At 48.4% G+C, this 19,021-nt stretch overlaps 6 protein-coding genes across 6 annotated transcripts; 3 read left to right on the top strand and 3 right to left on the bottom strand.

The window, feature by feature from the left end:
* Positions 1 to 466: 466 nt before the first annotated feature.
* On the top strand, positions 467 to 1,916 carry BDR25DRAFT_307152 (alpha/beta-hydrolase). Its single transcript, XM_033690787.1, has 2 exons — positions 467 to 1,090; positions 1,155 to 1,916. Exons 1-2 carry the CDS (start codon positions 674 to 676, stop codon positions 1,767 to 1,769), a joined length of 1,032 nt encoding a protein of 343 aa, XP_033541489.1. The 5' UTR covers positions 467 to 673; the 3' UTR covers positions 1,770 to 1,916.
* Positions 1,917 to 4,319: 2,403 nt separating this feature from the next.
* BDR25DRAFT_380904 (uncharacterized protein) lies at positions 4,320 to 6,008 on the top strand (the record flags this gene model as incomplete). Its single annotated transcript, XM_033697686.1, has 3 exons — positions 4,320 to 4,488; positions 4,784 to 5,861; positions 5,924 to 6,008. The coding sequence occupies 3 exons, from the start codon at positions 4,320 to 4,322 to the stop codon at positions 6,006 to 6,008; spliced, it is 1,332 nt and encodes a 443-aa protein (XP_033541488.1).
* Positions 6,009 to 7,059: 1,051 nt separating this feature from the next.
* Positions 7,060 to 7,771, bottom strand: BDR25DRAFT_319154 (uncharacterized protein; the record flags this gene model as incomplete). Its single annotated transcript, XM_033691799.1, has 3 exons — positions 7,060 to 7,193; positions 7,250 to 7,317; positions 7,572 to 7,771. The coding sequence occupies 3 exons, from the start codon at positions 7,769 to 7,771 to the stop codon at positions 7,060 to 7,062; spliced, it is 402 nt and encodes a 133-aa protein (XP_033541487.1).
* A 1,739-nt stretch (positions 7,772 to 9,510) lies between these two features.
* On the bottom strand, positions 9,511 to 11,324 carry BDR25DRAFT_296616 (uncharacterized protein). The gene is made up of 4 exons (XM_033688942.1): positions 11,113 to 11,324; positions 10,823 to 10,956; positions 10,294 to 10,676; positions 9,511 to 10,209 (listed from the first exon to the last, which is right to left on the bottom strand). The coding sequence occupies exons 1-4, from the start codon at positions 11,184 to 11,186 to the stop codon at positions 9,676 to 9,678; spliced, it is 1,125 nt and encodes a 374-aa protein (XP_033541486.1). The 5' UTR covers positions 11,187 to 11,324; the 3' UTR covers positions 9,511 to 9,675.
* Positions 11,325 to 11,564: 240 nt separating this feature from the next.
* BDR25DRAFT_271676 (uncharacterized protein) lies at positions 11,565 to 14,536 on the bottom strand. The gene is made up of 2 exons (XM_033687268.1): positions 12,028 to 14,536; positions 11,565 to 11,973 (listed from the first exon to the last, which is right to left on the bottom strand). Exons 1-2 carry the CDS (start codon positions 14,398 to 14,400, stop codon positions 11,806 to 11,808), a joined length of 2,541 nt encoding a protein of 846 aa, XP_033541485.1. The 5' UTR covers positions 14,401 to 14,536; the 3' UTR covers positions 11,565 to 11,805.
* A 470-nt stretch (positions 14,537 to 15,006) lies between these two features.
* Positions 15,007 to 17,898, top strand: BDR25DRAFT_95977 (uncharacterized protein). Its single transcript, XM_033699304.1, has 3 exons — positions 15,007 to 15,837; positions 15,893 to 16,353; positions 16,408 to 17,898. Exons 1-3 carry the CDS (start codon positions 15,152 to 15,154, stop codon positions 17,748 to 17,750), a joined length of 2,490 nt encoding a protein of 829 aa, XP_033541484.1. The 5' UTR covers positions 15,007 to 15,151; the 3' UTR covers positions 17,751 to 17,898.
* The last annotated feature ends 1,123 nt before the right edge of the window (positions 17,899 to 19,021 follow it).

Genomic DNA, 19,021 nt, shown 5'->3' with positions numbered 1-19,021 from the left:
ACTATGAGCGAGTGGCTGTTGTTGCCAAGGCGGCTGAGCAGTCCGCCGTACGCTAGTCTGATTCCAGACAGATCAGTGTGAAGGTCAACAGTGAATCCCGAATCCCGATCTACGCTCTCAGCTCACTCTCTCCACGCAGTCACATCCGCAACCGCGCCCCGAAGCGGGCGCTTACCCGTCCCGAGCACAGCTATCCACCGTGACGAGTAGCCGCAAGCCATCCCTTCCAAGCAGTAGCTATTACTCCCCAATCCTACATGGCGATCCTAAATTAAATAGATGGCAGGTATCCGTTTGAGGCAGGAATCCAGGAGAGCCTTAGACTCTTTCTTCACCCAGAGGTTGCGTGATGTGCTCCTTTACTGAATTTACGATGAACCAGCAAAGCAGATAGTGGGCACTTAGTACCCCCACCACTCCCAAGGCACGCGGCTCACCGCTCCGACCAGAGGGTTGCGGAGAGGCCTGGAGGAACGCGTCGGCCGTCCGGCTTACCAAAACGCCGACTCTCTCTTGGATATAGCTTGCCTAGCTCCTAAAATATCCGAATTCTTCAAAGGATAGGGTATTGCGGCCGTCACTCACTTCCTTATTGTCAGCCGTTAAACGGTTACTTATAGCAGGACCGCTGGTATCGTAAATGCAAAATATACAGCAACCTCTTACACCTAGCATGGCTCTAATATCGGACTTAAGAGCACACCTTCTGCGATTATATACTAGCTTTACGACAACGAACACCGCAGTCAGCACTCCAGCAACTGTTAAAGGCGAGCCTTCCAAGTGCCGCTACCGTCTTGACAACGATTGCTCGGATACCTTTACCCTCCCAGACGGACGAAAACTCGGTTATGCGCAGTATGGTTTGCAGACGGGACGGCCTATCCTTTACCTACATGGCATTCCGGGCTCTCGCATCGAGGCTGCCCAGTTTCATGACCTAGGCCTTAAATTAGGCGCCCGCATTATCGGTGCTGACAGACCAGGGATAGGTTGGAGCTCACCGCATCCCAGTCGAATACTCCTTGATTTTCCGAAGGACTTAGAACTCCTTGCGAAGCACCTGGAGCTGGATGAGTATGCTGTACTGGTACGTGCAATATGTTATCCCTGAGAATGCCTCAACCTATTTGCTAATAGTGCCGGCTGGATAGGGCATATCAGGAGGTGGTCCATATGCACTTGCTTGTGCGGTGTCATTACCTCGCGAGAAACTCAAGTGTGTTTCGATCGTCTGTGGCCTGGGACCGCCTGACATAGGTATGAGTGGCGCGAGATGGCTAAATTGGCTTGGATTCACACTGGGGTATCGCTATGCCCCCTCGTGGGCTAACAGGTGGTTTTGGCAAAGGCAGCCAATTGGACGATTGGACCTGACTGACGAAAAGCGTCTAGAGCTCTTGCTGCAATCTGCATCAGGTTCCATCGGGGCTCATGAGAAGGACCTCGAGGTTATGAAGGATGAGGATTTTCTCCGATTAATTTTGCGATCGACACGAGAAAGTTTCGCGCAGGGGTATGATGGGATAGGGCAGGATGGCAAGGTGATGTGCATGGACTATGGCTTTCGAATAGAGGACATTCGTGCCGACCTACCTGTGCAACTGTGGTACGCAAAGCACGATGTTTTCGTTCCACTCAATCACGGTAAGCAGATAGCCGCACGGTTGGGTGGTAGAGGGCATCTCCGAGTAGAAGATGAAACTCACTCAAGCATTGTCGTAAACTGGAGGAAAGAAATATTGGAAGATTTGGTCAGGAGCGCGTAAGGCATGGAAAAAGGTTGTATTTTAGTACTAGGAGCTTCGCATCTCAGCCGATCTAGTTGAAAAGTCGATACTTCTCTCCGCTCGACAAGAGAAGGTTCTAGACACTTTGGCAGACCTATAAAACAGAAAGGAACTAAAATGTACCCACCTCTAAAGTAATTTTTCCTGATTTTAGATTGATATTACTTAATTTCTCCAGAATTATGTTTCTATTAGACTGTCACGGAGTTGCAACGAATAAGATATAAGCAGTACAATTCTCAGGAGCCTAAGGTTTACTTTTGCTTTGGCTTCACACAAGAGTCAAAAGCTCAAAGAGGACTGTTTGTGGATTGTTACGTACAGTATCTGGTGAATGTAAAGACGCTGCGTGAAGAGAAAAGGAACTGGGTAAGTTCAGGCAAGTATTTTCAGCCTTTGCAATGGTGGGTCATTGCCTTATATATGTTCTAGGAATCAGCGTTTCCAACAGGAAGTAGTATAATTAATACTTTTGCTCTACCTATAATTATGTAAGGCAAATAAACGTAACTACATTTTTAACTATTATAATTTAATTAGTAAGGCTTAAAAGTAAGCAGTATATAATTAAGGTAGACTTTTTTAAAGTTGCAGTCTCTAATGTGTGTAAAGGCTAGAGAAGCGTGTTTATGCTACTATTTACATGTTAGTGTAGCTTTAGAGCTTGCCTTGTACTATAACAACCTTTTAGAAAACCTTATTATAGCAAAAGATAACAGTCTCTTGTATAGGGAACCTCTAGATTAGTAGCTCTAGGTTAGTTAGCGCAACTATCCTATACTCTTTAAAATAGCACTTAATTTCCTATGTATACCCTCTACAAGCTACAACTGCAAGAGAGCCTTTAGTAAAAAGAAAAAAATAGTTACTTATAACTATAATTATCTCTTAGGCTTTATAATTAAAGCTTTATAACTCTAAAAGAACTAGCTATATTATAAAGTTATTTTTAGTAAATTAAATAGCTTTACATGCTATATTAAAAGTAAGAGGGACTTTACTACTTTAAAAGCTTTAACAGTTATGTTATAACTTTTAGTAAAAAGTTAAGAAGTATAAGTAGCTTTAACTAAACTATAACTTAATTATATTAACTCCTACTGTTAGGTGAAGCAAACAAAAGTATATAATAAGTAAGACGTAACTTGTCTAGAAAGCCTAAGTTAAATCGTACTACTTCCTGATGGAAACGCTGCTAGGAATGCTACGAACGGATTGAGAAGTATCTTCTTTTCGAAACCAGATTTAATCCAAGATTGTGCACCACCCTAAGAGTGACCTTTTCTGAGACCGAGAATGAGAAGATACCTTCAATCGCCAATAACGGAGAGGTGCCCCTGCAAGGTTACAGTTATAAGCTTAGATATTACTTTAAATACTTATTTAGCTTCATCTAACTACCTACTTACTGCACTTCTTAAAAGATTGCCCCCTTACTCTATCTAATTGTGCAATATTATTAAGATTAGTATTCCTATACCATCTAAGACCTTGATTATACCTAGAAAGATTATTTTAGGGATTAGTTAAATTAAAAGCTTTACATCTATGTGGTTAAATAAGTATAAAGGCTTAGCGTAACTAGCAATTGCTTGATAACAGTGTTGACTTGACAAAGAAGAAGAACTGTGTCCTTACTATAGAACTAGGTTTAAATACCGTAATACCTAGCTAGCTTAGGTCTAGCTCGGGGATAGTGTTCTTAACAAGTTAGCTGTGATGGGTTGGACCCATGAGGGCCCGCCAGCGGGACAGATCAAAAGATCTGGATATGGACCCACAAGCGGGCCAGATCAAAGATCTGGACGGGACCCGGGATCCGTGAGACATCCCATCTCGCTCATCAATACCGACTATGCCAGCTGGATCCTCTCTGATCGAACTTGGGCATGCCCTTTGTCTGTCGCTGGGTGCATATAGTCGTGCCGATGATCCCATGGATCCGAGCGCCCGTTATAAAGATAGTCAAAAAACATAGCGAAAAAGCTATAATATCTCCAACTTGATATTATAGCACAACTAGCCTAGAAGAGGCACTGCTAAGGCTAACTCTACTAGAGAAGGATACACGAATCTAGGTCATGTGAAAGGCTGCCAAGGACGCTAAAGCGGTCATGTGCTTGTATCTAAAGAAGTCTAACGTATGCTACCAGTCATACGCCTACATTAGTTATCCGCCTGCCCTAAAAACGATAAAAACGATAAAAATCACCTTTAAAATTTTAACAACGGCTTAAAAGAGCGCTTAGTTCTTAATATGGTCTTTTCTATAACCATAGAGTAGATTATAGCAAATTGTTCTTACTGTCTCTAGCTTGCAACTTCTTTCTCAGCTAGAGAGGGTAGGAGTTGATCATGTGGTTTCCGATGACTTTAACCGTTTAATGGACATCTAAATCCCGAATCTCTTTGTCTTCCCACCATTTATATCTCCCCTGGGTTCGATCAATCCACCATTTCGCTTTGTATTGCTGGTTCGGTTTCCAGATTTCTCACTCTTTGCACATCCTCTCACGTTTCTTGCCCACCATGCTGATCTCTTCTTTCCGACATTCCACTAAAGTGCTCTTCCCGGGTCTCTACGTCGAACTTTTGGAGGCTCGTGGCTATGCTGTAATCGACAGCATCATGGCAGCACGCATGGAGTTCATGGACGAAAAGAGGTGGAAACAGACTAAAGCACCACTGAAGACTTCCGGTGAGTCTTAATAACCCAAACTTGGAATTGGCGTCACGACGACGAACTCGAGACTCCCTGATTTCGTGAGTATTATTGCCAACGACAGTTTACTCTGTTTCACATATCGAACATGGAGCCATCCATCCAATGATCAGGGAAGGCGAGCGCCATCGCTTCTTCCAAAGCCTCTTCGCCTGTTTATACCACGCTTGGATTCAGCCGCACACGGCAGCCTGGGAATCTCTTTATTGATAAACACCGCTGCCGACCTAGAAAACCACATCCAACTCCCATCCGAACATGAATCAGACAGACAACGCAGAGCCTTCAGCTTATGGCTATGGCTGGGGTGTGCCAGGGCCAACCACCGCAGAGCTCCTCCCTTGGAGTTGGAAGATTTCGCCACAGGCTCAAACAACTAAGTGTCCGCCCTTCGCCGAGTACGCAAGCATCTTCATCGGCGTCAATATCGTCGCTGCGATAGTCAGCGCTGTTTTTGGGAATCGCCGTGTCGTGAGAAGATTGACTTGTGGGCTGATGGGAAAGCCATTGAGCAGGTCCTTCCTGTATATGTGGATCGTGACTCTAGCACTGAATCTTGGAGCCAACGCGATCAATGCTTGGCTGATCAAGAAGACACCTGGCTATGATGCAACGTTCGGAATCGGGGAGCTGGTGCTATTATTCTGTCTTAGACCGAGGGTGGGCTGGATAGTCCTCGGCTTGCTGGGGCTGAATCCGAAGAGGTCGGGGAAAGGAAAGACACTGGACGTAAGAACACGGAAAGAGCTCCCAATGCTGAAAACTCGGCTTGACGAATCCGATTACCACACTCCTTCTCCTCGACGTCGTAATCTCATCTACGACGACTCGTACGCTGCAGACGACGCTCGGTACGGAACATACGATTCTGGCGTTGCCGTCACACCCCGTTACCTTGCGTCAGACGTTCACCCTTTCCCCTCCGATCACGACGGTTCATCAGATTGGTACCGCGTTCACGACTACACATACGCCGCATCCGTGTTTTCCTCGTTATTTGCGGAATATGTCCTGCAGGTGCTAAGCCTGATACCTCTAGGCAAGACTGTACATCTTGCAGCAACTAAAGGGTACTATAGGATTAGCAGCCCAGCGTATGAATCTGTGCCATTTGGTGCGCACATGATGTACTCTGGTGCTCTAGCCGCTTTGTTGATGACCATCTTCCTGCTTGTATCCTCCCCGGTGTACATCCACCAGTCCATCGATGAGATAATCTTGAATCCATGCAAGCACAGAGAGACCTTGCTGCACAAGACGCTGCATGGAGCGATTATGTTGTTTCCGCTGCTGCAATGCGGGACCTTGTGGATCTTTTGGTCTGGTCTCTTTATGCTTGCGGGTCGGCTGTAAGTGGCAGATATTGACGTCTATGAGGTCGGCTTTGGATCAACCTAACATACTGCTCTAGATACTGCCCTCCATATGTAGTTCAACAAGGCGGTGTTTGGGCAGGTCTTTCGAGTCTTGGGATCATTGTAGGAGCAGGCTTCTAGGTAAACACGCGTGGAAGAAGGGGGTAAAGAAAAACCGACTTTCTGAGCGATCACCTGCGGTAGAAGGGCTCCTCGGCGTCGCTGTCACATCAAGGACAAGCGTCAAAGGCCGTTAGTGGTGTTGATGGCGAGGGGTATCTGGATGTAAGCTGGAACCACATGTCGTTACTAACAAACATGTAAATAAACTTTACTCTTGTCTTTGTCCCAGAATAATTCTCCCCGATCATGCCTCTCGACCTTCGAAGGACGTACACGGCCATAGCTTACCTCTAACGGCCTTTAAATCCCATCGGTACGAGTTATGCTAGTCACGTCACATGGTATGTATTATACAATACACCACAAAAACCGCTCTTCCCTGCCTGCATCTTCGTACTTTACATGTCCAACGCACCTAAAGATTCTTCCATTCTTCCTCAATTGTAATGAATGATCATTGCTACGATGCTTCAGACAACCAACGCTCCCATAAGCTCATAACTTCTGCCCGATTGCATAGAGATTTTTTATTCTTTGCCTGGTAAATAATGAGTTAGCCTCCAGAATCGGCTGTATGCTCTACGCATCGTAGACACACCGTGCATAACTCAAGATAATCGATGTCCCTCTCACTGTGCTTCTTGAGTCATATGCGTAGGATGATCAAGCCCGCGGCTGGTCACACTGGATTTGAAAGCATTCGCGTATTGCTGCAGGGAGACGTGTGGATTTCAAGGCTGTGATCGCGTACTGTTGCAAGAATATGCGTGGATTTCGAGGCCGTGACTACGTGAGCATTGTACTTTGAACGAATTGGGGAGGTTGCAACCGATTTCTTTTCTCCTTTTTTGTTACTCAGCCTCATTTGGACTTGTACATATTGTCTGGTCGCTGCACCACTCGACCCCTCTGCATGCCTACCTTCCATTCTCACAACACAGAATCTAATCGAAATCCCAGAGTCAGACATCCATACTCCGACTCATTTTTGCCATCCATAGACTAACTGATCCGCATAATAAGCATAAGTCTGGTGTGCAAAACAGGGCACGAGGGACCCTTCTGCAAATCATCGTGGTCGGTGAGTAGCACAGAATCGAACCACGTCTCTGCCGAAATCTTTCTTTTCGTATTTTCTTTTCAATTCTCCAGGAATCAAGGCGTACCCACACTTTGTCGATCCTGCGCGATTCCATACCCTGACTTCAAATCATATTCAATTGCTCACTACCACCATCGCCTATCTACTCTCTACCTACTTCTCCCCTCTTCTCCCTCGCCTATCTCGAACTCTCTTCTACACTCCCACTCCCTCTCAACAACCTTGCTGTTTTAGGGTAAATCTACCAAATCATCTCCTGCACCCCCACACAAACAATTCTATACAACAAAACGTGCCAACCGGTGTGAAAAATTCCATCATAGGGAGGAAGGTGATACTGATGAGGAAGTTGGAGGGTCAGTTTCGTGGTTGTGGCGAGCGCGCTACTGAGGGAGCGGACGCAGAGGAGGAAGAGACTGGGAGTGTGCTAGATTTACGAGGTGGGTGGAAGAGGAGATGGGATGGGGTGGGATACGTACTCTGATTGCTGCCACGATACATTTCCCGTGCCGATTGCGTAGTTCTCGACGTGTGTTACCATTACTAGTAAAATTACTAACGACCAGACTTTATCGCTTCCTTCGCTTGCTGCAGCTTTGGCGGAAGCTGCTGCGGCTCGCTCTGTAGGCAACTGCATGTAGTCGAACGCCATATAGCACAGCACTAGCCTTATGATCATGGTTGGGACATATTGCACGGTTAGTTAAAGCTGACAGATAAAGGAAGTCTTATATGGAGGTACGAGTAGTCAATCAGGTAGTGAGGACCAAACTAGGTAGACTGAGTTGAGCTGTAAGGTCTTTGGAGCTTGAGAGAGCTATGAGGCGAATATACAGATGATAGAACAGCGGTAGTCCTCGATAAGAAGCCAGTGTGAGTCATAGACCCACATTCACCCTGACGAAGGGTCGCGTGAATTAAAGCTACGTACAACGCAATCCCATAGCTTTAACTCGGTAAATACTAAAGCATAGCTGTATAAACTAGTTGAATAATAAAGGGAGACGCAAATAGTTAAATTAAAAGCGTAAAAGGAATATAAAAGCAAGTCTCCTAAGGTTTTAATTTAGATGTTGATGCTATAGAGAATTAGATAGAGATAGACGCGTTCTCAGCGTCTTAGCAGTAGTTGGAGGACCAGTGCTAGGAGAGTAAGTGTTACTTAAGAGGTAATTCAGGTGTATAAGTCCTAATTATTTAATAAAAGCTGTTTAATTTTGATAAAAGAGAAGCTTTGTAAGACTATTGTAATGGGTTGGACTCATGAGGACCCGTAAGCGGGCTAGATCAAAGATCTTGATCGGACCTAGCACCTGGGGGGCATTCCATCTCGCTCATAAATTTCGACTATGCGATTTGAATCCTTGCTGATTCAACTTGTGTATGCCTTTTGCCTGTCGATTTAGCGCATATAGTCGTGCCGATGATCCTACGGATCTGAGCGCCCGTGACAAATCTATTAAAGTAGAAGCCAAAGATAACCTTTTAAGCACTTATTCTAAGTTCTTGACTTTCAGAGAGTCTCTAATAGACCTAAGTAGACGTGGAACTATCCATTTAAACTCTAACAGTCCTATAAATAATGTAGTGGCCTTAAAATAAAACATTATAAACTACAGTCTATTCTCAACCATCACCATGATACGCTCAATTTTACTCCTTAAAACCACTAAGAGAAGGCAAAATCCCTGTATAATCGCTCGCTCTAGTCTCATGTCTGTAGCTACTACCTTTCAACACTGCTACTTAAAAGAAGAGCCATACACTTCTTTCGCACCTTTTCATCCGTCACAAAGAGATTCCAAACTTCTTCTAAACTCAAAAGGACCTAAAACAGCCCTGGAATCTTTTGTATTGCGTTCTGCTTCCTAATACCGATCGGTCCGTTAATCCAACTCAACCTTGCCTGTATCACGTTGATATGTGAACATATGATACTTTGGTTCCCCGACCGCCCTAAAACAGTTCTGTCTCCTTAGTTCAGCTTCAGCTTAAGTATACTTACCAATAAACAAGGCGATTCTTTGGCTATACCTACATTCGTGTAGAGCAGATGCTAGTTTGTGGTGTCGTTAATAGACCCGTCTTGTGCTTCTGTGTCTGCGACTGCGGTCTCCCTGGGGACTGCCTAGGCATGTTCACATCCGCTTCATTTACATGATGTATCCTGTAATATGCTCGTAGCTAATTATGTTTCTTAACAGCCACACTAACATTAACTCCTGAAACTCGGTAATCAGACTAGATCCGGCTTCCATCTAAAGAAATTTAGCCAGGACTTAAAAGCAGCCAAGATGCCTGTAAAGTCCGCAATATATTATTGAATCACGGTAGTGGAGAGGAGACTACAATCTCGAAGCATGGGGTACGGATGGAGCGATAAGAGAAAAAAAGTTCTGGGTATATTAAGGTTTCAAGCGCGAACATATATAACAACAAAGACCCGAAACCCAAAAAGGTTGCGCCACTTCATTTGACTTTCCAGTCCCAAACCCAATCTAGACCAGCGCTGCTCATCCAATCCAGAAATTCAAATTCCATATATACCCTCTCTCCGCCGAAAACCGCAGCTTATCTCTCTTTTTACCTTGGCCCCGGGGCAAACGCGTTGGGTTGCTGATACTGCATCGGCACCTGCATCTGCTGTCCCGTATTCTGAGCATACACAACCCCTGTCGACTGCCCATTCGCATATACAGCACCACCCGGTTGTCCCGTTGCCAAGTAATACTGCTGTTGGGGTAGCGGTTGTTGTAGCGGTTGCTGTAGCGGTTGCTGTTGCGGTTGCGAGTACGGTGGCGGGAACCCTAGTCCCAAAGGCGTCAAGGGATGAACGTACTGGGGTGTTTGGGGACAGCAGTTATGGGGGGTTTGTGGGCCGGTTGGACAGCATCCACCTGTTTGCTGTTGGACGGGTTGAGAGGCGGGTGCGGGTGCTTGCAGGGGTTTCGGTTGTGGGACAGGTGGAATTGGTGCAAGGGTTTGAACGAGGTTGGGGAGGGATGGTGCCATTTTGTTGTAATCCGTCCATGTGAATTCTGGGAGATTGGAGAAGGCTTTCCCAGAAGTGAGAAGTAGAACGTAGGATTTTGGGTGCTGTGGAAAGAGGTATAATCCCTGTTACATCGAATCATAGATCAGCACAAATACTCAGGTAACTTAAGAAAAAATAAGCAAGACGCAAAGTTTCAATGCACTTACAGCAATCCCAGTAAAATCTTTCGACTCCTCCAGAAATTTATTCGTCCCCATCATCCCCTCCTCCTTGCTCTTCAAATCCCAACTTCCCCCTCCTCTCACAGTCCTCATGAAATAACTGCCATCGGCACCTAGACTAACAAAACTTGGTGCTTCCTGGCCGTTCTCTCTCCAAACTGTCTTCCACGGGTCTTGAGATTCTAGGCGTCCTAGAATGGCTTTGTCGAGGGTTGGGGGGAGATTTGCCCAGGAGGCGGAGGACTTGTCGTGCGCGTAGTAGGATTCGTAGGGTCCGAGGGTAATGGAGAGGGTTGTTAGATCGCGGATAACGTGGGGATGGGAGTGGTAGAGGTAGGTTGTTAGAGGGTTTGGGAGGTTGTAGTGTCCTAGAATCAGTGTGAGTGTAAGGTGTATGACGAGGTAGCGTGCGCTTTGAACGTCTTAATTTAAGGATAGAAAAGCTCATGTTGGTGAATCCAAGTCAGGCTCTGAAAAGAATCAAACAATAAAAGTAATAGAAAGATAAACCTACTGCAGAAAATCTGGCCATCGTGATCACGATAACTAATAAAATATGTCCCGCTCTCACCCAACGCGAGTTCTAGGACATCTTTTATAGCTGGAGTTTTTGTAAAGAGAGCCTCCACATCTGGGGGAAGGTTATGCCTATTCGGAGTCAAGTTAGTGAATCGTGATAACCGAATTTGGCCTCAGTTGCTAGATTCGACAAGGCTGGAGTCTAGGTCTTGATGGTGCAGATTGGTCTTGAAGTAGTCCATGAAGAGAGATGGCACACAGGCTCAAGATAGATAGGAGACTTACCATGCCCAATGTGTAGGGCTATTGAAGAAGTAGCTCTCCTTCGCGCCCATCGAAAATGTAACAAACACTGTCATTTTTACTTCGATACAGGCACCTAGTCGTGCCCCAACAGCGACTGCGTATGGACAAGAGCACTCAACGGGTATATCACTCGGGGGGGAAAGGAATCTTCGGTATAGATGTAAAGTGAATGATGTTGGAGGAAGCTGAGGGGTAGAGGCGGGAAGATGGCGAGGGTTGAGGTTGACAGTCCCTTTTCGCGCTCAGCCCCGCTGGGCGCTCGTATTGGTTTAGGAAAGATCAAGCGGGGCAAAGCTGAGGCTGAAATAAGCCTTGCACATCATCCGCTGCACATCACTGAGATCTTGGTCTTACCCTGGCTGTGGAAATGACGAAGGCTTATTCGGATTGATCGATAAAATTCATGGCTGATCGAAAGCCAATTTATACATGCATATTGTAGAACACGGGCCTGCACAAATCCGTCTAAAGAATCAGTCCTGAGACCTAGGAGTCCACACTGCGCCACACGTATAATTCCACTGTTTATATCATACAGCAGATCCGAGCATGTTCCCATCCAATTCCAGAATTCCAAAGCCGCGGTCTGTCCGCTATACCGACCTAGATAACCTTTAAGTACTCCAGCCCCTCAATAACTCAGTATGCTGCCGAGGAGAGAAACAAGGAGACCTACCGATTTCCACGCCGACCAGGCAACGCTGGAGGAACGAGTGGATTGCCATATGCGTCGGTGCCTAGTTGCGCACGACAGTCCGGACAGTACCATTTGGCGCGACGGGAAGGAATTTCCTTCTCAGTCATATGCACGCAATCAAGATGGAACCATTCTTTCTCGCACTATTGACAGTTAGTCTTTTGAACAGGAAGAAAGAGGTAAGGGGATAAACTTGCATTATTGTCGCACTGAATCATCTGCCCGAAACTCACGTCATCGCAAATGCAGTATCGCGGCTCATTGGGATCGATCTCTTCTAGTGGCTCGGTTGGCTCCTCGTCTGCCTTCTTTTTCTTCTTGTTCTTGCTACCCTGGGCTCGCTTTACATTTGTCACAGTCTTCTGTCCATCTTCAGCCGATGTAATATCACCTTTAGGGGGTGGCTTCTTGCGCGTACTCATACGAGTAGGCACAGGAGTAGCTGTAACTGCAGATTGACTGAAGATGCTGTGACGCCGAAGCTCCCGAGTGTTCCTGCCTAGGTCGTTGAGTTTGGGCTCTTCGCTCTGGGCTTTTGGTGTTGGCATGTGGCCTCGTGAAGATCGCGGGCGTGTAACAGGACCAGGCGATGAGCGAACAGGCTCGGGAGCTGGCGTCGGTGTCTTCCGTGCCTTCGGAGGCTGCACTGGTTCAACTGGAGCAGGAGGCGGGGTAGGAACTTTGGAAGCAACGGACTCTCGGCGAGGACGAGATGAGGCCGCTGTAACGGTGGGCTGAGTTGGCTGAGCTAGCGTTGGAACGGCTTCTTGGGGCTTCTTGTTCTGCGTCGGAGAGGGGAGCGCAGGCGTCACGTGTCGGCTGGGCGCTGTGGAAGCTGGTTTTGTGGCGCTTTTGGGGGTACTTGGGCCTGCAGGTGCAAGAGGCACTTGCACGGTAATCGTCTTGATTGGATCCGGGAGCGGAATAGGAGTGTGAACAACCGGCGTGGTTATTATGGGTGTTGTCACTTTAGGGGTGGTTACTGTTGCAGGGGTGGGTGCGACGGGTGTGGGTGCTGGTGCTGGTGCTGGTGCTAGAGGTGGGAGGTTTTGCAGCCGGAGACGTTTTGGATCAGGTGGTTTGGTTCCGCTGTCTTGGGAAACCGAGGATGCCTCTCGTGTGATAGTGGTAGGCGTGTCGGCTGCAGGTGGCGGGGGTGGAGTGCATTCGCGTTTGCGTTTGTTCGTTGTCTTAGTGGTCGACTTCCTCCTCTGCGCGGTTGGAGTGACATTAACACTGTCTGAAGCAAAATTGAGCTCCTTGAGGTTCTCCGCGGCCTCCTTGATCTTCCTTGTAGCATCTTCAAGTCCCTGTGCGTCGCGCATGGCCTGTTCTCGTTGTGATTCCCGCTTGACCTTCTTTGCCTCTTTGGCCTCATTTAGCTTCATGCCTTTGTTGACCGTGGCTGTATCCTCTCTAACAGTATCTTTCGGAGGCTCGACGGGAGCAGGTGCTGGGTTTGGGGTAGGAGGAGCGGCATCAGCGGGCGGATTTGGATTGACGAGAGCTGGAGGATTGACTTTCGGCACAGACGGCTCCTCAAGGTCTTCGTCAATAAACTCTTCACCAGTAGCCTCACAGCGCGCTTTTTCCTTATCATAGTTTACATGTCCACGGCCTTTCCTCTCCAGTTCACGACGAATCATGGTGTCGCTGGGACACCATATTGCATTCTTTTTCATCTGTTTCCGAAGTACTGCCATTTCATACTCTGTCAACTTAAACCAGGGCGCGAATTTGCTGCCGGGTCGAGCATCCGCTGGTGGGGGAGACAGCTTCGCCAGCGCATTGCTTGTCGATATGCCGGCAATCGAACTGTGAACGTTTGTACCTTGGCTACCAGGCATACGAAAGCGCGCAGGCTTCGGGGGTTTCGGCGTCTTCTCCTTGATCTTCTTGGGCGAATGCGCCGTTGCCAGGTCGATGGTCGACCTCACTTCCGACTCAGCATCAGACATATCTGAGGAGCTTAAACTATCTAGCGAAAGCGCTCTGGGCAGCGGCGCGGTTGGCTTCCGGCTGCGGTCCCTGGGGCGCGCTGTCGAGCTCGCGCCATGCCGTCCACCATCAAAGTGTAGATGAATGCGCGGGGTTCTCTCGTAGCCGCGGTTGGCTGATCGCGTTGCCTGGGGAGATACAGGGGCCGGGGTAGGGTCGCGCGATGGTGGCTGGGGCAGCGCCTGAAGCTTCCTCTTGATTATCTTCAGGCGATGGCAATGACGTTCTGCAACCTCGTAGAGGCGGGCGGCCTCGGCATAAGTCGATTCCCTGCAGTACACGGCCTGATCGAGCTGCGCGGCAATCTCTTTGCGCAGGTACTGGGGTCGCGGCCGCTCACTTTCGGGAATATGAGGAAGATTGCCATATGTCTTGGTGAGCTCATGGACGGCTTCGGTAGCATCAAGGTAGTTGCTGTCGAGGTCGCGGATGAGGCGCAGCGAGCGGATCAAGTCCGAGGGGAAGAATTCGGTGTAGTCGAGGAAGTCGTTGACGGTGGTTTGGGCGTCAGGGTTTGCAGTGGGTTGAGGTGACATGTCGGACAGCGCACTTGCAGTGGCATCGTCTGCCATGGCGCATCGCAGGAGGTGCGGCGGGTCAGGAATGCCAGACAGACGCGTCAGACACTCCAGCCACGCGTCAATAATGTTGCAGAGTAGAATCGGGGTAGAGGAGAGGGTAGCGGAGATGGGGTAGTCCAGCGCCGTGATGGCTCCGGGTGAGGAACGTAGCAACTTGTAACTTGTAACTTGTTGATGCGACCAGTGCACGGACCACTCGTAGATGCTTGGCAGGCAACCGCGTTTGACCTCACCTAGGCGCTACGTGAGTCCATTCCGCCTTCATCAACTGTCAGCGCCACAGTGATACATCCGCAGAAACACGACAGAAATGTGGTAAACCTAATATTACATTCCTTTCTTCAATACCCTCCCCTCCTGCACGTCCTAGCCTTCACCGCCCTTCGAGGGCAGAACAGCCCTTCCTAGTCCCCAGCATATTACACGTCTGCGCGTGGCCTGATGCTTTAAAGCGGACTGTGGGGAGTCGTAGTGTCTGGGTAGAACACTTCAGTGTAGCATATAGGGTCATGTATGGATTCTGTAGTCGTGGTGTAGGCAACGCTGAAGCTCCAGATTGAATCCTATGCCGTAAGCGGGAGCAGAAAAGAAATTCACAAGCGCCGTGTGCTCAATAGTGCCCGCTGAGTTCTGCTATCACAAATTCACAGAGCTGGGTCTCGCGCCTGCCTTCCAAGTTATTTGCTGCTTCCATCTGGCGTTAGGCAAACGCACCTTTCATGCCCGATCGCCTTCATCCCCCATGCTTACGCGCCCGCCCTTCATTCTCTACCGCCCGACTACCCCTGCCGTGACCGCCACCAAACCCACTTCCTATTACCTCCTTCGGTGCCACGTCTCGCAACGTCGAGCCCTTTCCACTGCTCAGGCCATGGCATCTGCATCGCGTCTTAACAGACTCCGCGAGCTTGTCAGCTCCGATTTGCAAGCATTACCAGATAAGTTCGTAGAAAATGACCATGGGCCAGTTAGCGACGATGATACGACTGGCGGCGTGTCACTGAGCCTCAGTGGAGGCCCTCCGCCCTACAAGCAATCCGAACCTACGAGACGCGTGAGCCAACCGGGTCGTCCCGAACTAACCCAGCAAGTCTCCACCACCCAATCTTCCGGCAATACTCAAGGTACAAGTACTTCATCTATCCCCTCTGTCCCACACCTGGCGAATCCTGAACGTCAATTTGTCTGGATGCAAGACCAAGCAAGTTCATGGAACTTGGGTTCTCAGCCAAACCTCTCCTCTTTTGCGACCACAAAGCTGCCTGCTCCCAGACTCCAGAAAGGAACTCTTGCTTCTGCTCGCCAGGAATATACTCCCATCTTCGCTCTTGCTAAATATCCATACAAATTCTGCAACAAGAATTTCAAGCAAGATATTGCAACTCATTTCTTTGACGCTGGCAAATTCTGGGCACGTGAGTGGGACCTGTGAGCCACCACTATCCCTTCAATCTCCCCTCAATAGTATTGATAAATCTGGCAGATATTACGTCTGGGACCTTGATGAGATCAAACCCCTTATTCTTGTTCACGAAGAACAATTCCAGACTTTGCTGAAGGAAATTAATCTACTTCTCAGGCTCGGATTGAAAATCACTGACGAGCAACGCAATAACGGCCTAGTGAGCCCCTTTCCAGAGCATCCCCGCTGCACTCCTCGATACTTAGGCCGCTCTCATTCGCGACAACAATTTGACGACATGGTTGAAGCAGTTCCTTCTCCTTCTTTCCGGGCTCCTGGAGAGAAAATATCGCCGCCACTGGAGAAGCGCACCCTGGAGTACTTCAAACAGCAGATGGAGGAGCTGCTTGATCTCCAGAGGGCTAAAGGCAAAGCACAGAAGCTTAAGAAGAAACAGGAGAGGATCATAAAACAGCAGAATATGGGAATGCAATTCAAACGCGCTCAGCGCTATCTCGGTCTGCGGCTAGCGAAGAAAAATGGTAAGTACTGTCGCCACATACGAACTACACATCTCAGCTAATCCTGAACTCCAGGTCCTAACCTACCTGGAAACGTAGACTTGACTTGGGAGGAACCCCGGAAGTCTGAAGAGGAAGGCGCTGGGAAACTTTCCATTACATCTATTAATGCCTCGCTGCCAGTTCCGTTCCCCTTTGAGAAAGACGTTGTTATTGTGTCGGTCGATGTCGAATCATATGAGCGAGATCACAACAAAATTACCGAAGTCGGAATTGCAACCCTGGATACCCGTGATCTCAATGGGGTTGCACCTGGCAAGGACGGCGAAGCTTGGAGATCCAAGATCCGAGCTCGCCACCTCCGCATCTATGAGCACAGGCATTTAAATAATGTAGAATTCGTCTCCGGATGCGCTGGGAATTTTGAGTTTGGTGACTCGGAGTTTGTCAGGCTCGATGAAGTATCTGAGGTGATCGCGACGTGTTTCAAACCGCCGTTCTGCAATCATCGGAAAGAGAATGATTCTGAGAAGTCAATTGCTGAGTTGATGCAGAAGATCGATCTCTCTGAGCAACGCAACCTCATCTTCCTTGGGCACGACCCGACTGGAGATATTCGTTACCTTAATCAGCTCGGTTTCAAAGCGATGGATTTGCCAAACATGCTGGAAACGCTGGACACTGCATCTCTGTACCGCGTTTGGAAGCGTGAGCCTAATCCAACGAAACTAGGCAACATTCTCTATGACTTCGACACCGTCGCTTGGAACCTTCACAATGCAGGCAACGATGCTGTCTACACTGTTCATGCTATGCTTGCTATCTGTGTTCGCGAAGCGACCATACGTGGTTCGCCGACTGCGGAGTCGATACGCGAAGCTTCAAAGGCCGCTCGACTTGCTGCTCTCACGGAAGAAGCGCGAGTGCGTGCTCAAGAGGAGATGGAGGGATGGAGTGACGGTGACAATGATGATGGTGGAGAACCAGTCAAGATTCTATTGAACGAGAAATCTGGTCAAGATCCAAAGAAGAGCGACAATCAGCACCAGCACCAATCAAATAAAACGAGACAACACAATACGTCCCCTAATATGTTTCCTGATACACATGGACAAGGTCAACATCAGGAGGGTGTACGGTTGACTAGCTATGACGGCTCCGTGGGTCCCAACGAGCGCGGACACCACCGGGGACGAGGCAGTGGTCCGCGCGGTGCCGGCTCCATCAATCGAGCTTCCCACCAGTCACCGGATACTGGACGTCGTGGGCGTAGCCGTGGACGATACAGCGGCCCCAGCCGTCCACGCTCTGCACGGTACTACACCAATCGCCGCCCAGCTAGCGATGGTGGGACCCCCAATCAGTTCGGGCACGCATACGATCCTACGGAGTGCCATGATCTTATTGATCATTACTAACCATGAGTTATCTCTCAGCAGCGGGAAACAACGGCGAATCAGCCTGGCATTCCGGTGTTGCCCATAAACTTCTTAGAACTATTTCAGGGCTTAGGCTGGGACTTTGAGAGGATCCTCCTGCAAACTTTAACAATTGAGAGGTTTTCGACACCTTTTTAGTCTAGGTCTAACTGGTAAAAAAGGCCATTGGACATCCACGAGCCTCACTCATGCCCTACTCCGATGCATCTCAAGACTCCGGTGGTTTATGGTTGAGTGTGTTTCTTCATCTAATGGTATTCCTTTCCTCTTAGCACTCACAATGACGGAGGCACGATTCCTGAATCTTCTGTGATCTGGCATCGTTCTCTCGTCGCCCCACGACTGGCCTTATTCAGAATCCCCCTTATCCTTTTCTCTGCTTGTATCACGGCCATATCACTTTCCCAATCCTTCATGAATCCTGTGCGATTTACAGGCACTCGACCTCTCTGAGTGCAATTCTCAAAGAGGTCCTTATCCCCATTCATCTCGGTACAGGTCGAGGTCTGAATCTCATGTGACTTCTGTGAGGGATTGAACGATAGATAGAAAATGAATTGAAACAATCTGTTATTTTGCCTTCTGAACCCTCCAACCTTGGCATCGACAGTTTCGTAGATCACATCTCTCGTAATCACTATATACCAAACACGCCTGGTGGCCAAGATTAAGGCCTCCAAAACCATGGTTTCAACTGCATAAAGCTATCAGCCAGTCCCTAATATCATCTGGCACCACCAAAATTCCTCTGCTGGTCCTTAGCCTCACCATTCTAGGATCCTACCTTCCAGGGTTCTGAGTGCGAAACCCTCTGTGCCAAGACCAGCTCGGCAATGGCCCTACAAACCCAAACACTCATCCTAACCCTCCAAACCTCTCCTCCTCGCAACCTATTCGTGTCCCCTGAGCGCTACAAGAAAGCAATGCACCTCACGGCATCGAATACAAACTCATCAACTACGGTCGCCGCTTCCCACCCATTACGACAAATTGAAAGCCGTGCATTCGCTTGGAAAATCGCCTGTTCTGACGCTCAAAACGAACAATGGGTTGAAGCCGCGAACGGTCCAATACCTTCGCGGCCTTCTCACAAAAAGCAAACTTATTCTCGAATAGTCGAGTGAGGAGTTTGGAGAGGGGGTTAGACTCCAGAGAGTGAGGAAGATAAGTGTCCGGATAGCTTTTTTCGATATTTGCTACGGGAACCCTGGGCCTTAAAGCCAACTTCGCCCTTATTTCGAGGTTACAGC

This window comes from Lindgomyces ingoldianus (assembly GCF_010093535.1).
Source record: "Lindgomyces ingoldianus strain ATCC 200398 unplaced genomic scaffold BDR25scaffold_44, whole genome shotgun sequence".
Taxonomy (NCBI): Eukaryota; Fungi; Ascomycota; class Dothideomycetes; order Pleosporales; family Lindgomycetaceae; genus Lindgomyces; species Lindgomyces ingoldianus.
The sequence above is the reverse complement of the archived record's forward strand: the minus strand, read 5'-3'. Positions and strand labels throughout refer to the sequence as shown.

What these genes read in the sequence shown, in the direction of transcription:
- BDR25DRAFT_296616 (XM_033688942.1), bottom strand. Translation starts at nt 11,186, where the DNA reads ATGACAGTGTTTGTTACATTTTCGATGGGCGCGAAGGAGAGCTACTTC. An exon ending in CGATGGCCAGATTTTCTGCA is followed by an intron (nt 10,677 to 10,822) that starts GTAGGTTTATCT and finishes CACTGATTCTAG; the next exon opens with GACACTACAACCTCCCAAAC. An exon ending in AAGATTTTACTGGGATTGCT is followed by an intron (nt 10,210 to 10,293) that starts GTAAGTGCATTG and finishes TCGATGTAACAG; the next exon opens with GGATTATACCTCTTTCCACA.
- BDR25DRAFT_95977 (XM_033699304.1), top strand. Translation starts at nt 15,152, where the DNA reads ATGCTTACGCGCCCGCCCTTCATTCTCTACCGCCCGACTACCCCTGCC. An exon ending in TGGGCACGTGAGTGGGACCT is followed by an intron (nt 15,838 to 15,892) that starts GTGAGCCACCAC and finishes TAAATCTGGCAG; the next exon opens with ATATTACGTCTGGGACCTTG. An exon ending in GCGGCTAGCGAAGAAAAATG is followed by an intron (nt 16,354 to 16,407) that starts GTAAGTACTGTC and finishes CCTGAACTCCAG; the next exon opens with GTCCTAACCTACCTGGAAAC.
- BDR25DRAFT_271676 (XM_033687268.1), bottom strand. Translation starts at nt 14,400, where the DNA reads ATGGCAGACGATGCCACTGCAAGTGCGCTGTCCGACATGTCACCTCAA. An exon ending in TGATTCAGTGCGACAATAAT is followed by an intron (nt 11,974 to 12,027) that starts GCAAGTTTATCC and finishes AACTGTCAATAG; the next exon opens with TGCGAGAAAGAATGGTTCCA.
- BDR25DRAFT_307152 (XM_033690787.1), top strand. Translation starts at nt 674, where the DNA reads ATGGCTCTAATATCGGACTTAAGAGCACACCTTCTGCGATTATATACT. An exon ending in TGGATGAGTATGCTGTACTG is followed by an intron (nt 1,091 to 1,154) that starts GTACGTGCAATA and finishes CCGGCTGGATAG; the next exon opens with GGCATATCAGGAGGTGGTCC.